Genomic DNA, 22,205 nt, shown 5'->3' with positions numbered 1-22,205 from the left:
GTTGATAGTGATCAAATCAAGACATTAACTGAGAACAATCAATCTTATACCACGAGTGAGATATTTGACATATTCAAAATATCCAAATCAAGCACTGAAAATAATTTATACCAGCTTGGTTATGTTAACTGCTTTGATGTTTGGGTTCCACATAAACAACAACAAAATTTTCTTGATTATATTTCCGAATGTGATTCTCTACTTAAACATAATGAAAATGTTCCATTTTAAAAACAGATTTTGACAAGCAAAGAAAAATGGATACTGTACAATAATGTGGAATGGAAGAGATTCATGGGGCAAGCAAAATGAACCACCACCAACCACACCAAAGGCCAGGCTTCCTTCCAAAGAAGGTGATGTTGTATATATTGTGGGACTGGAAGAGAGTCCTCTATCATAAGCTCCTTCTGGAAAACCAAACAATTAATTCCAACAAGTACTGCTCCCAATTAAACCAACTGAAAGTAGCACTCCATGAAAACCATCTGGAATTAATCAACAGAAAATGCATAATCTTCCGTCAAGATAACACAAGACTCCATGTTTTTTTGATGACCAGGCAAAAACTGTTACAGCTTGGCTAGGAAGTTCTGATTCATCCACCATATTCACCAGCTGTTGCACCTTCAGATTTCCATTTATTTTGGTTTTTAAAAAGTTATCTTAATGGAAAAAACTTCAGTTCCCTGAAAGACTGTAAAAGGTACCTGCAATAGTTGTTTGATCAAAAAGATATAAAGTTTTGGGAAGATGGAATTATGAAGTTGCCTGAGAAATGTAGTGGAATGAAATAGTGAATAGGTTGTTCAATAAAGTTCTTGGTGAAAATGAGAAATGTGTCTTTTCTTTATACTTTGAAACTGAAGGAACTTTTTGGCCAACCCAATATATTTGGAGGAGTTTTCCTTTGTTTGGTTTTTTGTTTGTTTGTTTGTTTTTGCTTTCTTCTTTGCTCATTTTAAACCATTATCAAAACAACAAAAGATAGAATTTTTTTTTCATTGGGTTTCAACAAACAAGGAAAAAGATGAATTTGCCTAAGCATTCATGGTCTCAGTATATTCACAGAGAACTGAAACATTCAGTTTGATTATAGTGCTAGTTTTCAGAAGCTACCATGGAAGAGTTGCTTCCCAACTCTTTCTTTTGATTCATGGGGAAAAAAACTCCTTTTGCCCCTTCCCAAATCAATTTCCTTGCTCCCTTTTCTCTTTAACAGCTTAGTCTCCCACCAATAACATCTCTTTTTCTACTTTCATAGATGTTAACCTTGTCCATCAAAATACCCTAGAAGATAACTAGACTATACCAAATTAAGATCTCCCCCAAATTTTATTGGTGTTTGATTCCAACATGCTATATACAAAATATTTCTATTTTTAATCCATCATAATAAGAAGGGGACGGCAGAGGATGAGATAGTTGGATGGCATCACCAACTCAATGGACATGAGTTTGAGCAAGCTCCAGGAGATGATGAAGGACAGGGAAGCCTGGTGTGCTGCAGTCCATGGGGTTGCAAGGAGCTGGACATGACTGAACAACAAAAATAATCTAGAATCTCAGAACTGGTAATTATTTCAAACATTACTCAGCTACTCGTCTGACTCAAAAATCCTATCCATAGTAAAGGACTTGTACAAGATGATTTTTCATTAAGACTCTTCTTAACTACCTATATCATGCTTTACTTCTTATATTCAAAGATAGATTAAATTTTATTAGATTTGAGTGGAAAATGTACTTAATTAGGTTTTAAAATTAGATTTCCCATATTTACAAAATGAAATTACTATTAATAGTTTATATTGCTCTACCTACATATTCTCAAATAATAGGCTAAAATTTTTATTAACCAAGATTCTCTTGCCATACAGTATCTATGATTACTAAAATGGTTCTTTATCATGATTAGCTTTTTCCATTTCTTTCTGAGTACCCTATGTCTTCATCAGATTCAAATTCACATCTTCAACACATACATAGTTCTTTGTGAAACCACTGCCTGCATATTCAGTTCATGGGGTTGTAGTGGGTCTCAAAGTCTAGTGTGTAATCAATGCTTCTTGGAAAAGAACACAAGATTTAAAAGAAGTAGACTAACCCCACGTGTATACTCATTATTTCCTGCCAAGCACCATATATTTTAATTATATATTTTACTATAATTTTATTACCTTCTTTTACAATTTGTATTATAAATATAATTACATATAGTGATATGTTTTATATTTATAACATATAACCTAAAATGTTCATTTTTAAATAATTGTGCTCCCTTTTGAAATTTCATTTCAAAATGAATCCTAATCTTTGATGACTGGAGGTGGCAGAGGTAAAGTATACCATTCTCTTTTTACACAAAGAGATACAAAGTGATAAAACATAGAAAATCCCAATTCTTTTCTATAATTTCATCTGGCATATATCATTATTTGCCACCATACAAATGGCTACTTGGGCCATAAAAGTGGTTATCCGCAAAGTCAGAGAAAATAAATTTCCTTGACATGCAAATATGGCATATGCTTTGCCTTCTTTGTCATTTTTCTGTTTGTTTTGGGGATTTTTATTTGTTTGTTTGGCCATGCTGTACAGCTTGTAGGATCTTAGTTCCTTGACCAAGGATTGAACCTGGACTCCCAGCAGAGAAAGTACTGAGTCCTAATCACTGGACTGCCAGGGAAGTCCCTGTTACTTTTTTTCAGAAAAGTTGTAGGAACTGAAAGAAGCATAGACACTTAAAGCAAAGGCAAAAAGGAGCCAAGTACAACCTCACAATAAAAATGGTTATGAAAGAGACAATATACTGCGAACATTATGTTAGGATAATTGTTAAAATGTTGATAAGAGAAGGGAAAACTAAAATGGTTTCATGATATTTTATTTATATGTACTACTATTTAGATGAAATATTCATTTATAGCCCACTTACTTTATACCAGGCACTGTCCTAAATGCTTCCATTTATTAACTCATATAATCTTAATAAAACTCTGAGAGATAAACACCATTATTGTACTAGTTTAGTTTCACTAAAATCAGTATATTAATCATCTCTTTTGATCGTACAATGTAGACAAGGTTAAAGCACATAAGAAATATAACAGTCTTCTGGTGTTTTTTTCAACTCTATGACTACAGATCATTTATAATATAAAACAAATATCAATATATTAGAGAAATTTTTGTGAACTGATCAGTTCCTTACTTAATAAAATGTTCATTTTGACTATTAGAATTTCAAGTTTCTACATCATTACAATCATTAGTCATTTTGAGAGATTAACTTTTTCTGGAACTTAGATCAGATTCTTGAGTATTTTAAAATCTTTACCAGCCTCTTAGTTCTCATCTTTTGAGCAGAAAATACATGGGAATTTTAAGTTCATTAAGAGATTCTATAAAATCATAGTAATAATGTCTTTCTTCTGGTTTGTTCTTCATGGCTATGGGCATCAGGAATGGCTATGTAAAGGACATGACTGTCACACGTATCTCCCCTCTCCTACTACCATCCCCAACTTGCTAATAATACCATGATTGAATAAAATGTGACTTAATTTTGTTACATGTTACAAATAATTGAGTAGGAAGATATTCTAATTAAGCCTTAGTGCTTGATAATAACCAGCAAGTATTTTTGATTGCTATTAAAAGATCAGCATTTTGTTACATCTGGATAATTTATGTGTGAATTTGCCTTATTTTTTGTAAAATTTTCTAATGTGTCAAGAAAAATATGGAATGTGGACAGAATAAGACAATATATAACAAAAGTCATCTCGGTACTCAACCTTGAAATAGACACATTCTGCCCTTATCCTTCTAGGCATTCGATATTAATATTATGCTTAAGACCTTACTTTCATGCTAGCTACTATTTAATAGGTTTATGTTATAATGAAACACTTTGATTAGGCAACATCCTGGTTAGTTTTACTCTGTACAATTAGTTTCTGAAGCAAATACTGACAATATCTATTGTATACCTGCTCGGCCCTTCTTGCTAATTCACGTTGTATCTTCCTCTTCTCTAAAAGATCCTGCTCAATTCGGCGTTTTCGTTCCTCCTCCGTCCTCTTCCTTTGTTCCTCTTGTCTTTGTTTCTCCATTTCAGCAAATTTACCTTTAACAGTTCCTAAGAAAATATGAAACAAGTTTGACATTTTGTTTTGTTTCTTTGTTTGCAGTTTTATTTACAGTTTACCCCTCAAGTGGCTTACCTGTTAGCTTTGGGACATAAGCCTTTTCTACTTTAGAAGATACCTCTTCTTCATCATCAGAAGCAAGCATTTCTTTAATCTAGATGGGTAAATAAATTAACATGAACATGTCCAAACTTCAGACTAAATCATATTATATGCAGAGTTTGAAATTAGCTTATAAATGCAGAAAATATTTTAAATACAGTTACTATGAAATGTGGTTAATGTGAATAATAAATAAAATGTAAATTTAAATGATGAAAATGAATATTTGCACAAGAATAAAATAAAAATAAAATAAAATAACCTCCTGCTTTCTCCTGTTCCATTCTCTCTCTCTAATATATTGTTCTTTTCTTCTTTGCTTTTCTTCTCTAGATCTCCTTTGATTTCTTTCTTCCCTTGCTCTCTGCATGGCTTCAAACTTATCCTTTACATCACCCTTGCCAAGTTTTGGCACATAGGTTTTTGGTATAGGTTTAGATGAAGAAAGCAGAATCTTCATTAGAAGAAAATAAAGAGAAGAAAGTTAAAAAAAATAAGAAAGGAAGAAATTAGGTAAAGATAGATCAGAATAAGCAATATAAGAAATATTTATCAAAACAGAATATAGAAATGAGTTTGAAACCTTTATTTGTATAAGAATCAGATTAGATACCTTCTAAAATCTAAGTATGAAAGATGATATTACAGAAAATATGAGAGTAAAAATGTTAATAATATATTGCAAGGAAGTCCCATTTTGTATGTGTTCCACTGAAGCTGAACGCTGGAAAAATATAAACTTTGAAGACTGGATTCCAATTCAAAACAACCTGTATTCTACTGACCTATTTCATTACTAAAGATTCAGATTTTACATTACTTCCTTTAAAGATACCCAGTCTAATTTTAATAAGTTAGATAAGTTGAAAACATAGCAAAAAGCTTAAGCCTAATTTACATATTAATTTTCTTGCTTGTTTCTGTATCTAATACGAGGAAAATTGAAGAGCCTTTGCTTCTCATTTGTGGTGGAGGTGAGCCATGGTCTTTGTGCACAACCAGTGATTTTTGTTGTTACTACTGCTATGCTGCCCATCTAGAACTTCTTTAAGCCAACACTGAAAATACATGAGAATGCTGTATCATTCCAAGTAGGATGTGCTCTAAGGAGAAAATTCCCAAATGACAAACAAGCTTTCCAAAGAAGGAGGAATCTGTTAAAAGATTGGAGCAACTGGTTTCCTCCATTTTGAAACCAGGAAAGCAAATTATTTTCATCTTTTTGAAAATTACGCTGATCTCTGAAAGAAGTTTCAGTAAATAAAACTTCATCACCTCAGAACACCAAACTCCTTCTCCTAGTTATAATGGCAAATTGATTAATCTGTGGCATACACAGCCTCTATTTTATTTTCTACTTATGGTGTCATTGATTTCTCATAAGAGTATATGTCAATTCTGCTTTTTTTTAATACTGAAAAAACAACTTCTAAGATTTGTCAGTATATTATGTTAAAATTTACTCAAGATGCTAGCCATCACATCCACTTTATCATCACACACAAAATTTTATAATCATGCTTCCTAGATAAGAATCCAAATGAAAATACTGAGACCAGCCTGTGAATTTTATCTCTTCTTATGTCTTACATCTTGACACTATGTTACTATGAACTTCTGTGGATGACCTTTCCACCAGCTGCCCTTCCAGCAGTTGTGTAGTCAACGCTATGATTCCCCCATTTTTTAACTTATAAGTTAAAAAGCTTACCTCAGCCTTTTGGGAAATATCATTCATGTTTGCTCTATGTGGTCTTGGGGTGATTATGAAGCTTTGTAATTTTTTGCACCTGAAAAAAAATATTAGTATTGAGTAAGAATTTTTGATGACTTAATTTTTAATGTGCTATATAAATATTTTTATAAAGAGAAATAGCACATTTATTACCCATTAAAAAATAATGACATAATCTAAGCACATAATTAATTATAGTAACTCTCAGTTCTTTCCCCAAGATTTAGGGTATAGAAGGTATAAGGTGCACGGTGTTAAAAAAATCTTTGTAAGTTAATAACCCAAAATAGTTTAATGAATGTATCGAGTTCCTGTGCAAAGAATTTATATTGTTACTGGATGTGTATTAGTCTATAATTATCAACGAGGTCAAGGTGGTTGATCACATTATTTGGATCTTCTAAGTCTTTACTAAAAAATATTTGTTTTGGTCTAGTTCTTAACCTATATGGAATTGTCTATTCCTTTAATTCTGTCATTTTTATTTCATGTAATTTCAAACTTTTAACAATGCATATGCATGTGTGTGTGTGTGTATATATGCCATTCCCCTTTTCTGCCTACGTCTGTATTGATTGAATATTTTTTAGAATTTTATTTTAATCTATCAGCTTTAAATTTTTAATTTTTAAAAAATTCGAAGGTATAATAGACATACAGTAGGCTATACTTTTTGAAAGTGCACAGTTCAATAAGTTCTGACATATGTATATACCCAGGACACTATCAGCACAATCAAGATATATATAGGGATTCCCCGGTGGTCCAGTGGTTAGAACTCAATACTCTCACTGTCGTGGCCTGTGTTCAATCACTGGTTAGGAAACTGAGATCCCAGAAGCCACACAGTACAGCCAAAAAAAGAAAGAAAAAAACTGAATATATACTTACACCCAAAAGTATCTCAGATCTCCTTAACCTCCCTTTTCTTTCAGCTGTTCCCACCTCCATTCCTAGGCAAATAATGCTTTCTGTCATGTGTAGATTAGTTTAAGTTTTCTATGAAAGGAGTCATACAAGCATGTACTCTACTGTTCAGCTTCTTTCACCATGCATAATTATTTTGAGATTCATCCATGTCATTGCATATATCAAAAGTTCATTTCTTTTTATTACTGAATAATATTCCATTGTATGAATATACCAGAGTTAACCACTGTTAATCATTCATCTGCGGATGGACATTTAAGTTGTTTCCAATTACTATTACAAATAAAGCTGGTATGAATATTCACATACAAGTCCGTGTGTGGACATACGCTTTTTTATTTCTCTTGGGTAAATAAATGAAGTATAATGGCTAGGCCTTATGGTAAATGTATGTTCAACTTTTTAAAGAACTGCCAAACTGTTTTCTAAATGCCGGTACTATTTTATCTTCCCACCAATATGAGAGCTATACTTTCTCTGCATCTTTGTCAACACTTGGTATAGTCTTCTTAATTTCAGACATTCTAAGTGTATGCAGTGACATCATATTATGGTATTAATTAACATTCCCTGATACCTAATGATATTGAACATCTTTTCATATATCTCTTTTCTATCTGTAAATATTCTTTTATGAAAGTGTCTATTTAAATCTTTTGCCCATTTTATTGTTGTTCAGTTGCTAAGTCCGGTCTGACTCTTTGCAGTCCCATGAACTACAGCACGCCAAGCTTCCTCATCCTTCACTTTGAGAGTTTGCTTAAACTCATGTCCATTGAGTCGGTGATGCCATCCAACCATCTCATCCTCTGTTTCCCACCTCTCCTCTTGCCCTCAATCTTTCCCTGCATCAGAGTCTTTTCCAATCAGTTGGTTCTTTTCATCAGGTGGCCTAAGTATTTCTGTGTCTGTGAGATAATTATGTTTTCTTAATCTTCATTATGGTGAACTACATTAATTTTCTTTCAAATGTTAAAGAGACTTTATATTCCCAGGATAAAATTCATCATGCATTATCCTTTAACATACTGATAATTTGATTAAAACTTTTGAGAAGTTTTGCATCCATGTTTATAGAACATATTCGTCTGCAGATTTTTTTTTCTTATAATGTCTGTTTTTGTTAACAGAGTAATACTGCTCTCATAGAATGAGTTGAGAAGTATTTCCTTTTCTTTAATTTTCCCTAAGAAATTTCCTCCATTTCTTTATGTTTCATGCAGAATTGGTATTAGTTTTTCCTTAAATATTTGCTAGAACTTCCCAGTGAAGCCTTCTAGGGCTAAAGTTTTCTTTTGTGGCAGAAGAAAATATGATACGAGGGAGGTGGACATGATTCCATGTAATTATTAACAAGTTCTTAACTTCGGTCATTTAGTAGATCAGTGAGTGCTTACTATATTATTAATAATAACTGCCCAATAAAAGTAGGTCATGCATGAATGAGAGTGTCATTAACCAAGGTTTGAGTAATCTATGCGCCTGAGATAAAAATAACAAACAGCTCTAGTTCTGCTCTCTTACCTGAGCCATTCTATTATATCTAGAGTTACCTATTAGATATTTCTTCCTGTGTAACTAACAAAACCTAGTCTTCATTGTCATAGCTTCTCAAGTTTCAGAGTTATTTATGGTTCATTCTTCTTCTATATCTCCTAATTTTAACAGATTATCACAATTTGTTAATGTTACTTTCAAATTTGTTCTTATATGTTAAGTACTTCACTATTTTCACTGCTCCAGTATTAATACAGCCTTCATCACCTCACAGTTTGATTACTACAATTTGATAATCAGACCTAAATCTAAATTCCAACTCTGTTGCTTCCTAGTTAGGATTAGGTAACATATGTTATCTCAAGAATAATGCCTTACATTATTAGGTATCAATAATTTTGACTGATTTCATTACTCATGATCTCCCTTACCCTTTTCAGCAAAAACGAATTCCCTGCCAGTGAGCATATATTAACATGTTATTTGTGCAATTTAAAATAGTAATACAAAAGGGCATGATGAAAATTTGTGCAATCTCATGAGATTATAAGGACTGATCATTTTAGCTGAATTAATTGAACAGTGGGAAGTCTTTTTATCCTGGTGAAATTAAATAAAATTGTGTGGCTTGTTGATACTGTCAATAGTAATCCTGGAGAATAAATGGATCAGTTAACCCTTGTCACCTAGTTAAAAAAAAAATCAAATTAAATTTTGACCTCTTTATAGATTCAGAATAAAATATTGATTTTTAAAATTTAGTATGAACAAAACCACTTAAAATAGTTTTTTAAAGTGTCATTTCAATATTCTGAGCTCTCATTTTGAAAGTGTGAAAATTTGAATAGTACTAATGTTAACATTATTGCTTAAAATATGAGCAAACTATCCTTTGCTGACAGTTTACTCTGTTCTGAGCTTTGAGGATAAAAAAATTGTAGCAAAATAAGTTTATTAGCTTTTGTTTTTTAAGGCGTAAATTACAAACCAGTAGGACCCATATGTCTTTCATAGTTTTTGGTTGAACAAAAAAAAAATTCAAAATCAAGCAGATAAATATTTGTAGGATTTATAGATAATTTTTAAAAGACATTACATTGCCTGGTAGAAACAGTAGCAGGATTCCATTGCTAACTCTGTTGTCTTTCTGTGCTAAACCAGGGTTAAAGGTATAAATTTGACCACATTTGGTTTGTTAATTATACAGGAAAAAATTCTGTTCCACAGTCATTGACTGCATTGTATTCTCTCACTGGTACTACTGTACTATCTCACTAGCACTGTCTCACTAGTACATCCTTTTATCACAATATGAATAATTTATGATGATAATAATCCAAGCTAATAGTTATTGAGCCTTTACTGTGTGCCAGGTAATATACCAGCTGGTTAACAATCATTATTTCATTTATTTTCCACAATAATCCTTTGAAGTGAATACTATTATCAAACCCTATCTCAAAAAACTTTCCAAACTCAGTCATTTAAAATTTCTTAAAATATTAATATGAGAAAAATGTCTTGGAGTTTCTCTAGCAGGATTTGAAGTCTTATGGAAATTGTTACAGAAAATGAGACTTAGAAAAGTCAAGTAACTTGCCAAAGACCACACAAATAATGAGTGGTGGACAAAGGGGACAGAGGTTGGCAGTGTGACTACTGAGTCTGCACTCTTACCCATTGTATTATGCTGATGCCAAGAAAGCAGCACAACTGCTTTGTGTGATGGGGATGAGGGGAATACCAACCAGCTTATAAGCTTTGACTTTCTTGTGTAATCAACAGAGCCTTTAATCCAATTATTTGAGAACCACAATTCCAGCAGTAGAAATATGTCAGAAGCTGAAAAGACATGATTAATGGTATTCTCTACATTTAGTGAATTTGTAATCTTTAGCTGGCAAATAATAGCAGAATACGGTGCTGGATAAATTGAGAAACAGGTATTTTTCCCTATGAGAGCATCTCAGAGTTTTTATTTAAGTAGCTTATTTCCTTTTAAAGTGATACAGGCTAACAGTTATTCTCTTGACGTTAAGCAGAACACAGACTGAGGTTGCGAAATTATTCGCAGGTACTGAATGAAATGCTGCTATCTCAGCTGGTTGCGGTTTAGAATTCATTTAGTAAACTCATTCATGTGGGATGAAGTCAGGGGCCGTTTGGGCTCTGATTTTTAAAGCGCCCAAGTCAGCAACATGCAAGCATGACTGCTGCAACTAATGACAATGAAGAATCCAGAAACAATATTCACATGTATGTTATTCTCTTGATTAAGGAACACATGGATATATTCTATCATTCTGCTAAATTGCCAAAAGTACAAAAGGCTTCTACATTTTTATCTAACAGAACATTATTTAACAGTGTACTCCAAATTCCCTTTTATTTGTTTACTGATTGACAATTTTGATTTTATGAAAACTTTTTATTTTTTTAATGCCGTGGTTGCTTAGTTGTTAAGTAGTGTCCAACTGTTTGTGACCCCATGGACTGTAGCCTGCCAGGATCCTCTGTCCATGTGATTTCCAAGGCAAGAATACTGGAGTGGGTTGCCATTTCCTTCTCCAGGGGCTCCTCCTGACCCAGAGGTCGAACCCACATCTCCTACACGGGCAGGCACTGGCAGTTGGACTCTACCGCTGAACCACCGGGCTGCAGCCAGGTCTTAGTTGCAGTACACAGAATCTTTTATTTGTGTTGCAGCATGCAGGTTCTTTAGTTAAGGCATATAGGATCTAGTTCTTTGATCAGGGATCAAACTCAGGGCCCTTGCAGTGGGAATGTGGAGTCTTACCCACTGGACCACCAGGGAAGTCCTATGAAAACTTTTTAAAGTATTAATTGACTCCAACAAAGTCATGACAAGGACTCTATGAAGCATTTAAAAATTAGCTGAATGTCACACATTTTAGTGAATCTCAACACTAAACCATAAATCCATCAAGGAAATCCCTGCGAAAGGGAGTCACAGACACTGAACTTTAGTCAAGGAATGGTGCCATAGTGCTCTCTAACTTGCAGCTGAAAATGTTTCAGTTTCCGTAGATCCTCTTCTTTCTCTCTCTCCATCCTCACTCTACAAGCCTGAAATACTCATGCCCTTCCTACCAGACAGACACAGTCACCTTCGTGCATGCTAAGTCACTTCAGTCCTGTCTGACTCTTCGTGACCCCATGTATGTAGCCTGCCAGGCTCCTCTGCTCATAAGATTCTCCAGGCAAGAATACTAGAGTGGCTTGCCATTTCCTTCTCTAGGGGATCTTCCCCACCCAGCGATCAAACCCAAGTCTCATGATGTTTCCTGCATTGGCAGGTGGATTCTTTACCACTAGCGCCACCTGGGAAGTAGCCTTCAACCCTGACAAAACTACCTCCTTTTCTGTCAGCCAACTAGGGACTGTGCTGTGGACTAAGTTTCTCAATATATGAATGATTGTAATTATATGTGGTAGAATGAGTATTATGAAATTAAAATTTAAAAACAAATAACATGTACAGTTTCAATCTTGTCATAACATTTCATAAGCTTTCTCATACAAAAGCTTACAGATTTGTGTATTTTTTTAATTGGACAAAAGTTTCATACAAATATAATATGAAATCTGTCAAAATTTTCTCCTAGAATTTTTGATGCTTAAGGACCTTGGTAGAATTCAGAATTATAAATATATCCTAATGATTATATCTCACTTAATTGTTGATTTTTCAAATATATGGCAACAAAGATGGTGGGAATTTCCTGGTAGTCCAGTGGCTAGGACTCAGCACTTTTACTGCCAGGGGCCCAAGTTTGATCTCTGGGTGGGGAACTAACATTACATAAGCTGTGCAGTGCGTGTGGCCAGAAAAGCAAAATCAAAAGACAACGATGGAAGAAATACTGGAATTAGAGCCTGAAAACTTCGATGAGGTCATTTATTAGATGTATGGTCTTGGGAAAGCCAGCTAAATTCTGTGAACTTCCATTTTACATGTAAATTAGGCATAATAATGTTTTTCTTTTTATGAAGTGAAGTGAAAGTCACTCAGTCGTATCCGACTCTTTTTGACCCCATGGACTATACAGTCCGTGGAATTCTCCAGGCCAGAATACTGGAGTAGGTAGCCTTTCCCTTCTCCAGGGGATCTTCCCAACCCAGGGATCAAACCCAGGTCTCCTGCATTGCGGGCAGATTCTTTACCAGCTGAGCCATAAGGGAAGCCCAAGATTACCAGAGTGGGTAGCCTATCCCTTCTCCAGCCTATCCCTTCCCAACCCAGGAATTGAACTTAAGTCTCCTGCATTGCAGGTGGGTTCTTTACCAACTGAGCTATCAGGGAAGCCCTTTTCTCTATATGCATACATGCTAAGTCTCTTCAGTCATGTCTGATTCTTTGCAACACTGTGGACTGTAGCCCACCAGGCTCCTCTGTCCATATGGATTCTCCCGGCAAGAACACTGGAGTCTGTTGCCTGGCTCTCCTCCAGGGGATCTTTCCAACCCAGGGATCCGACCTCATCTCTTACATCTCCTACAATGGCATGCAGGCTCCTTCCCACTAGCAAATAAAATGTACAGCTTCTACCTTCTGAACTTCACTGCTGCATCTGACACTCTGTCACTTCTTTATTCTGAAATCCTTCTCACTTGGCTCATGATACCATTTCTCTCCCTGTTCCTTCATGTCTCTAACCACTCCTTCTCTTTTGAGGGTTTCTTTGCCTCTTTACACTTCCTCAGTGTTGTTTGCCCCCATGTTTCAGCCTTTGCCCTTTTCTTCTCTCTCTACACTTTTATTTCAGTGAGTTAATACACTTTGGTAGTTTACCTCTCTGGTTTCATCTTTCTCCATTCTTCCCTCCCACTCTATCACATGTCCTGAAATACTGGCCCACCTGAGCCTTTACACAGCTAGCTCCCTCAGCCTATTCTACTCATTCTCTTAGCTAACTCCTACTAATCCTTTAGTTCTGAAACTAAAGGATTTCTCCAGGAAGCCTTCCTTGACTCATGAGACTGGGTTAGATGGTTCTCTAGTGTGTGTTACAATAGCACTCCCATGCTCACCCTAATTACGGCATTTGCCACAATATAAGTTACCGAACATGGCTGCCCATGCAGGAGACAGAAGAAATGTGGGTTCAATCCCTGGGTCAAGAAGATTACCTGGAAGAGGAAATGGCATCCCACTCCAGTATTCTTGCTGGGACAACCCCATGGACAGAGGAGAGAGGAGGCTACAGTCCATGGAGTTGCAAAGTCAGACATGACGTGAGCATTCTGGGCAGTGATAGAGGATGAGATGGTTGGATGGCATCACTGACTCAATGGCTTGAATTTAAGCAAATTCTGGGAGACGGTGAAGGACAGGGAAGCATGGTGGGCTGCAGTCTGTGGGATCGTAAAGAGTTGGACATGACTTAGCAATTGAACAATCACAACAACCAGGCACTTTCTTGACTACCTCCTCTACCAGAAAGTAAGGTCTTTGAGAGTACAGACTGTATTTTATATACCATTGTATCCACAGTATTTAGCATGTGCTGATATATAGAAGACATATAATAATTATTTACTGAATAAGTAAATCCTGCCAACTTACAGAGGAAGCACTTTATATGCTGAGATATAATGTGTGACTCTCATTATGGTTAACATTATGTGGGACTACAATATAAATAGAACACACCATTCATTACACAAATATTTATTAAGCAACTCTTATGTGCCAGGCACTCTGCCAGGTGTTGAGAAATGTAGCACTGAACAGACAGACACTCTCCCTATTCTCATGTTATTAATAGTCTCCTGGCCAAAACTCTGAACAAAAGCCTTGGAACAGGATTTTTAATGGTCCAGCCCACTATGCTATCTGTAGACTCAGGTAAGATTCTAACATCAACCATACCTGATACAGAATTGCAGACAGCAGACACCATACCCCAACCTTCCCACGAGATGCCTGAGGTCAGTGACTTCCATTCTCAGTCCACATTTTGCTCTTCTCTTACTTCCACCTGGGCCTTCATCTGTACATTTGGTAAACTTTATGTTCCTTTTATACAATACAGAGGATTGATTCCTTTCTAGTGCCTAGCTCCATGCCTGCTAATTAATAAACTATAATTTAAAATAAATCCCCAAAGCCATCATGAAAAGGTTTTCAATATCTATGTAGTAACCATCAAAATGAAGAACTCTAAAAGATCCCATTCCTTTGACTCAATTTTTAATTCCCTTAATAAACTATGCTGCTAAGTCACTTCAGTTGTGTCCGACTCTGCGACCCCATAGACGGCAGCCTACCAGGCTCTCCTGTCCCTGGGATTCTCCAGGCAAGAACACTGGAGTGGGTTGCCATTTCCTTCTCCAAAGCATGAAAGTAAAAAGTGAAAGTGAAGTCGCCCAGTCGTGTCCGACTCTTCACAACCCCATGGACTGCAGCCTACCAGGCTCCTCTGTCCATGGGATTTTCCAGGCAAGAGTACTGGAGTGGGGTGCCATTGCCTTCTCTGAAACTGTCTATACTACATTTTAAAATTTGCTATTGAATATTTCCAAAAGATTTTCAAATTAATCTTTTGGAAACATATTCTCAAATTCCAAATATCCATTCAATCTTTGATCATTTTATCATCTCCCACTTTCATGCTTTCTACATATATTATTAGTTAACATATAGATGAGTTTCACCTACTTGTCTATAAACTTATGTGAAATTTGCTGCTATATTTGTTGCTTTATAGCACAGAGTTCCCAGGCCCTCCTTCAACTTCACATAATAATCCTTACTAGAAATATTCATATATATTTATTATTCATGTGGATCATTATCGTTATGATTAATAAACTTACAAAATGAGAAACTATAAAATTCAAAGTATTCACTTTAATAGTTTTTCTCTCCTTCAGAATGCTGATAAACCTCTTTGAATTATTAAAACTTTTCAATTGGTACCAGAATCCAAAGTGATAAGGACACAAAGTTACCTCGGTTGCTATAGGAAAACTTATTAAACACAATTTCTTCAAAGTTCTTAACTGGCACATATAATCAGAATAATGATTTTAAGTACCGGTTACATATTGTAAAATAAAGTTTCAAAAGCTCCAGAGTGGGACATCCTTGACAGCCTAGTGGTTAGGACTCTGTGCTGCCAATGCAGGTGGCTTGGGGCTCGGATTCGGTCCCTAGTAGGGGAACTAGGATCCCATACGCTAAGCGGTCAAAAAAAAATTCAGAGTAACTTCCAACCCCAATTATTTTGATTTCTAATAACGTGACAGCTTGCCGTTCTTTCTACCTTCACCAACTTGGCTACTACCTTCTCTGCCACTCTGTACTCTTTAGTCTATGACTCCAGCTCTGAGGATGTTAACTACGTAAGACCAGAACTAAAATTCTTATCTGGGCTTCCTAGGCCCTTTTGCAGGTTCCCTTAGCCTCTCTGATTTACCTTGTCTTCTCCCATTCCTTCAGCCTCCCACCTTGACACATATAGTCAATGACTGTGTCTACCTCTGAGAGATTTGTTTTCTCCCTGTAGTGCATGTAGTATCTTAGTTCCCCGCCAGGGATGGAACCTGTGCCTACTGCGGTGGAAGCTCAGAGTCCCACCCACTGGACTGCAGCGAATTCCCTCCAGGAAAATTCTTAAGCCACTTCCTTACCAGTGAAGTATTTTCCCAAACAAACAATGGTGGTTTTCTGCATTTCACACCAAGAAGGGACTTTTTTGCTTTCAGTCTCTGACATCTCAAAATGTGCTTAGATTTTTCTAGATATATCTAGATTTTCTGGTTTCCAGATGCATCTGGCATAAGTTAAAAATTTTATATTAAACATATCCAACATATTAGTCTATCTTCTTTAACTTTTATTATTTCAGGAATATAGTGAAAGCAACTAATATAATCAAACCTCATACACCCACCACTAAGCTTCAACAAGTATTCGCTTCTTCCATTGTCTTCACCAAACAATCTATTTCATTTAGTTTGTCCAACATCTATTTCAGCATAATGCACAATACTTTACAGATGCTCTAAATCCTACTCCAGCTGCACTTGCCACATTCTAGGCACTACGCAGTGCATCCTCCTAACACCTCAGAATTATGCCCAGAATCAAATCCCATAATTCCTGCCTTTGATTCTTTCTTGGGAAGACTTTAAAGTAACCACTCAGACAAAACTGGTTACTTCTCATTTGAGGAAGTCATTAATAAAATGAAGTTACATATATCAACAAAATGTAAGAATTTTTTAAAAGTTATAATAAATTAGAGGAAAGACCTGGTTTTTCTACATTATATAAAGGAGGAGAGTGGAAACTAACAACTGAATCCCTGTTATGTGCCATATACTAGGTGGTTTGCATGTTATTTCATAAACTTAGAGGTGATACATATGATAGAGTCAGAAATAATTGGGAAATGAAAAATTAGCTAAAATGAATAAATATGTACTTATTAATTAATTCAAAAACATTTATTAAACATCTTTCTACAATGTGCTAGACAGTATAAGGCACTACATATACAAAGATGAGTGTAGAATAAAATATTTCTTTTCAGGGAGCTCATAGACCACATGGGATGACAGACAATAACCAAGAAAATATACAAAGGCCCAATGTACAGGCCTGCTAATGAGGAGCTCAGAAAGCTTTTGTTTATATAGATTATATCTACAGATATCAATGTATTAAAAATTAAAAGAGAATTTTCAAATATATACTTGTCATGGGAAATAATAACAAACTTATTATACATCAACATACACATATTTTATGAAAAAAAATGTATTTTCCAAAATAAAAATACTTAGGAGAATGACATGATTTTATATGTTTGTGTATCTTTTTAATATCTGGCCTAAAAAAAGATAGCTATATTCTCATATCTACTTCTGTCTTCAAAGTATTGTGATATGTTGTTTTGACTGAAGTATATAAAGAAAGCATGGCCTCATACAGATATGTAGTTATAAAAAGAAAGGCCTATGGGTCCTTGAAGGGTCTTGGGGCCTCCCAAGGATTCTAAAACCATATTCTGAGATTTGTTGAATTATAGGAAAAATATTCTATCAAATCACACCAGTTTTAATTCAAAACAAGAAAGTAGTTTGAGTGGGCACTCTCTGTCTGTATTCTAGAATACTAAATGAGGATTAGTTTAACAACGTAATTCTTACACACAGTAACCTAAATACCAAGGGATTTTATATCTGGAATCTCACAGACTTTCCCTAATCTAGTACTAAGTGACTTCTCTTGTCTGAGCAGGCAGACGTAAGGTCTTTAGCCACCGTAAGGGAGCAACAGCAGCACAACAATTAGGCCCCACTGTACTTTTCTAAATGTCTAAGATCTCAGGCCAGCCAGATGGACTGTTATCAGAAGCAAGAGAAAACAATGGCCTAAGGATAAGGTTGAACATGTGATTCATCAACAAGTTTGGTCATAATAAAGGGACGATGAATAATAAAGGGAGTTAATTCCAGGTGGCACTAGTGGTTAAGAATCTGCCTGCCAATGTAGAAGACACAAGAGACTCAGGTTCAATCCTGGGTTTGATCCCTGGGTTAGGAAGCTCCCCTGGAAAAGGAAAGTGGCAACCCACTATGGTAATCTTGCCTGAAAAATTCCATGGACAAGAGGAACCTGGCAGGCGACAGTCCATGGGGTTGTAAAGAGTTGGACACGACTGAGTGACCAAGAACAGCACACAGAAGGGATTTAAGAATGCCACCCCAGCATATTAAGTGCTGATGTTAAAGGAAGACAACTGAGTATCCAGCATAGGGTTCTGAGGGAATACTGCCGTCTTACTATAGCCTGTCTGTGATCTATCAAAAGCGCATTTTTTTCAAACTTGACAGATTAGACCCGTATTTATAACATAGTATTTTTATGAGGAAAACTCACTGTGTACCACGAATTATGCCTTGGTGATGGTATACAAAATTTTTGTGACAGCCTTTGAAATCAATTAGTTTTGTTAGGAAAAATAGATGGGGCCACAACTAATTATAATACAAAGTAGTAAGCATATATAATAGCAGGATATGTACAGAGCTATAGAAATATGGAAAAGTCATGGAAAAGATCATGGTGGGGTTAAGTAGGAGGTGGGGTTTAAAGCAGATTACACAGTGATAAATGGTGACATTTGATGGAGACACTGAAGGATAAGAGGACTTCACAAAGTAGAAAGGAGAGTAAGGGCATCTAGGCAAAAGGAGCAACATGAACAAAAACACCCATGCCTGATAGCCCACTGAAAATTGGGGGAGCTATGAGTTGTCCAGAGAATGTATGGTAAAACTAGAAAGACAGACTGGACACAGAGTGGAAAGATTCCGAAATGCCAGGCTAAGAAAAAGTTTAGACTTGATCCTACAGTCAATGGGAACCAGCAAAGGATTTTTAAAGCAAACATGTGACTTAATGATACATGTATTCTAGAAAAGAAAAAAACAGACTGATAGCAGTGTAGAAAATTGGAGTAAAATGAGGGAAGACTACAGGGAGAAAGACAAGTACAATGATCTTGGCAAGAAAAGATAAGGGCCTAAATTAAGATGGTAGCATTAGGAATGAAAAGTCAGAAAAGATATTTTAGAAATAGGATTGACCAGACGTGGTAACCCATTCATTCATTTATCTAAGAAGTATTTATTAAGCTCCAACTATATGCCAGAGATGATCCTAGGCTGTGAAGAAATGAAAGTGAACAAAAAGACAACGTCCCTTCCTCCAGGGAAGGGGGCTGTCTTGGGAGCATTATTGCAAAAATTTTGACCAAATTAGATTTGGAGGGTAGAGGTGAGGAGAGAAAGGAAGGAATTGGTTCAAGGTTTTTATTTTGAGTGAATGGATGAACAGGGTTACCATTAAAAGCATGTTTAAGGGGTAAAAAAAATGAGTTCAGCTTTGAACAGGTTTTACTATCTGTCAGAATTACATTAGGGGTCTTGTTATACATATACTAAGAATTATGAATTTTTAGAGCTTATTCACTAAAGACCTTAAAGACCAATTAGTCAAAGCCATTCATTTACCATAAGAAAAAACAGGAGGTTCAAAATGATTCAGTGACTAATTCAAGGTTGCAAACTGTTCAGCAGCACAACAAGGAACTAGACTCCAAGTTTCTTGACTTCTAGTCAACTACTTATTTCACTCTACCATTCTACATTTTTATCTAAAAGTACTTGAAATATATATACATGAATTGTATATATCACTGCAGATGGTGATTGCAGCCATGAAATTAAAAGACGCTTACTCCTTGGAAGGAAAGTTATGACCAACCTAGATAGCATATTAAAAAGCAGAGACATTACTTTGCCAACAAAGGTCCGTCTAGTCAAGGCTATGGTTTTTCCTGTGCTCATTTATGGATGTGAGAGTTGGACTATTAAGAAAGCTGAGTGCCAAAGAATTGATGCTTTTGAGAAAACTCTTGAGAGTCCCATGGACTGCAAGGAGATCCAACCAGTCCATTTTAAAGGAGATCAGTCCCGGGTATTCTTTGAAAGGAATGATGCTAAAGCTGAAACTCCAGTACTTTGGCCATCTCATGCGAAGAGTTGACTCATTGGAAAAGACTCTGATGCTGGGAGGGATTGGGGGCATGAGGAGAAGGGGAAGACAGAGGATGAGATGGCTGGATGGCATCACCGACTTGATGGACATGAGTTTGGGTAAACTCTGGGAGTTGGTGATGGACAGGGAGGCCTGGTGTGCTGCAATTCATGGGGTTGCAAAGAGTCGGACACGACTGAGCGACTGAACTGAACTGAACTGATGTGCTTAGTTGCTCAGTCCTGTCTGACTCTTTGTGACCCTATGGACTATAGCTTGCACTGCAAGCAGATTCTTTACCGCTGAGCCACCAGGAAAGCCCGTATATATGAATACAAACAAATATACTAATGTTGGTATCAACTGGCATAGCAATTAATGAGGTAGACCAGGAAGTTTTTTAAGATGACTTAATAGCTTAATAAAATGTGTTTCAAAAATATACTTTGGGGCTGTTATACTAAGGTATAGAACTCAAACTTTGAAATAATATGAAAGTTTCAAAGTAGAATATAATATTAAGTATAACAGATCATCTTAAAATATGCATGCTAATGTTCTCATTCTAAAATTTCACTGGACCTGTTTGACCTCTAAATGTTCTAAATTTAGTTACTTTATTTGATTTTTATATGTGTAATTAAAATATTTCAAGATAGAAAATAATGCAAGACTTAAGAATTTTAAATCACAGCTCTGTATCATTTACAATAACTGTTTCATCATGTGAAAGTATTATCTCCTTTCTCAAGGAGAACAGACCTGACAAGAAGTGACAGGTTTAAATCTGCATTTCATTAAATACAAGTAAATTCTTTGTCTTAACTTTTAAGAAGGTTATAGACAGAACACTTACCTATATACTAGAAGTAAATGTTAAATCTCACCTCTTTATAGAACAAACAACATTGTTTCCAGCTTCATAAAATGTGAGCCTAAATTTTTATCAGTTTCTACTTGTACAAGAAATATAAATTTATGTAACCTTATTACATTTAATGAAGGTTGTAACCTTCTACTTTGAAAATTATATTAAACATTATAAACCTCATTACAGTTCAAAAATATGAAACTAGATCCTATTCTACCTACTTAAAATAGTGAGTTTTTTCCTCCTACCAATATATAATTCCTCACTGATAATCAACAATCTTTTTTTTTTTTTTTTTTTTTGCTTTGGCTGCTTCTTTCATTTTGTTTTTTCCTTTTTAATTTATTTTTTAAATTGAAGTGCAGTTGATTCACAGTGTTGTGCCAATCTCTGCTGTATAGCCTAGTGACGCAGTTATACACATTTACACATTTTTAAAGATTCTTTCCCATTATGATTTATCATAGGATATTCAATACAGTTCCCTGTGCTATTCATTAGGCCCTTGCTGTTTATCCATTCTAAATGTAATAGTTCGTATCTACCAGCTCCAAACTCCTAGTCCTTCCCTCTCCCTACCCACCTCTCCCTTGGCAATCACAAGTCTGTTTCTGTGTCTGTGAATCCATTTCTCTTTCGTAGATAGGTTCATTTGTGCCATATTTTAGATTCCACATGTAAGTGATATCATATGACATGTCTGTCTCTTTCTGACTGACTTAGTATGATAATCTCGGTTGCAGTCATACCAACAATCTTATTTTCAACTTGCCTCGTCATTCTTCTATATTAATATATAATACTTTGCACTTGTATGACTGTGTGGAATATTTTTCAAAGAGCATTCATCACACTCTGAGTCCCTGAAGGGAAAAACTGTGCTCTACTCCATTTTTTATCTTTAGTGTCTCACATAGCAACTAGGACACAGTACAAAGTCAGTTCACATTTGAGCTAGCGGATGAATAACTAAGAGATACCAGAAAAGTATCTGATCCAAAATGAGCCCAAATAAAACTCCTGTATTATATCTCTAAAAGGAAAGCTGGTGATGAGGATACATGAATGAGTAAATGAACAAACAAACAAAATTGTAGAGAATAAAATTAGATGGAATCAGTTTACATTAAGCTAGGTATCATGAAAAACCAGATGTGGGATTCCCAAGCAAATGGATGTGGTGATTTCTGGAGCAGACTGGAATTCCTCAACCCTCTTCAAGCGGAAGATGGCCTTTCAACGAGGGACACAACTGGGAATGGAAAGACCCAGGCCTCTGGCTCCAAACAAGTCGGTAGGGCAGTGAAGTAAAATAGTAGTAAACTTCACTTTATGACCAGT

The 22,205-nt window shown here is 35.6% G+C and overlaps 1 protein-coding gene across 7 annotated transcripts in view; it reads right to left on the bottom strand.

The window, feature by feature from the left end:
* NEXN (nexilin F-actin binding protein) overlaps positions 1–22,205 on the bottom strand; it is a 52,080-nt gene that overhangs the window by 24,694 nt on the left and 5,181 nt on the right. For 3 of the 7 annotated variants that reach the window (XM_018045662.1, XM_018045660.1, XM_018045661.1), the window contains exons 2-4: positions 5,968–6,046; positions 4,230–4,308; positions 3,996–4,144 (exon numbers count right to left, since the gene is read on the bottom strand). In XM_018045662.1, coding sequence (XP_017901151.1) covers positions 3,996–4,144; positions 4,230–4,308; positions 5,968–5,994 — 255 coding nt within the window. In that variant the 5' untranslated portion in view covers positions 5,995–6,046. Of the gene's footprint in view, positions 1–3,995; positions 4,145–4,229; positions 4,309–4,518; positions 4,711–5,967; positions 6,047–22,205 lie in introns of those variants that run through there. The other 4 variants (XM_018045659.1, XM_018045658.1, XM_005678200.3 and 1 more) reach the window with 2 other exon arrangements.

The sequence above is a fragment of the Capra hircus genome, chromosome 3 (genome assembly GCF_001704415.2).
Source record: "Capra hircus breed San Clemente chromosome 3, ASM170441v1, whole genome shotgun sequence".
NCBI lineage: Eukaryota > Metazoa > Chordata > Mammalia > Artiodactyla > Bovidae > Capra > Capra hircus.
Note: the sequence above shows the minus strand (reverse complement) of the source record. Positions and strands in the feature narration are given on the sequence as shown.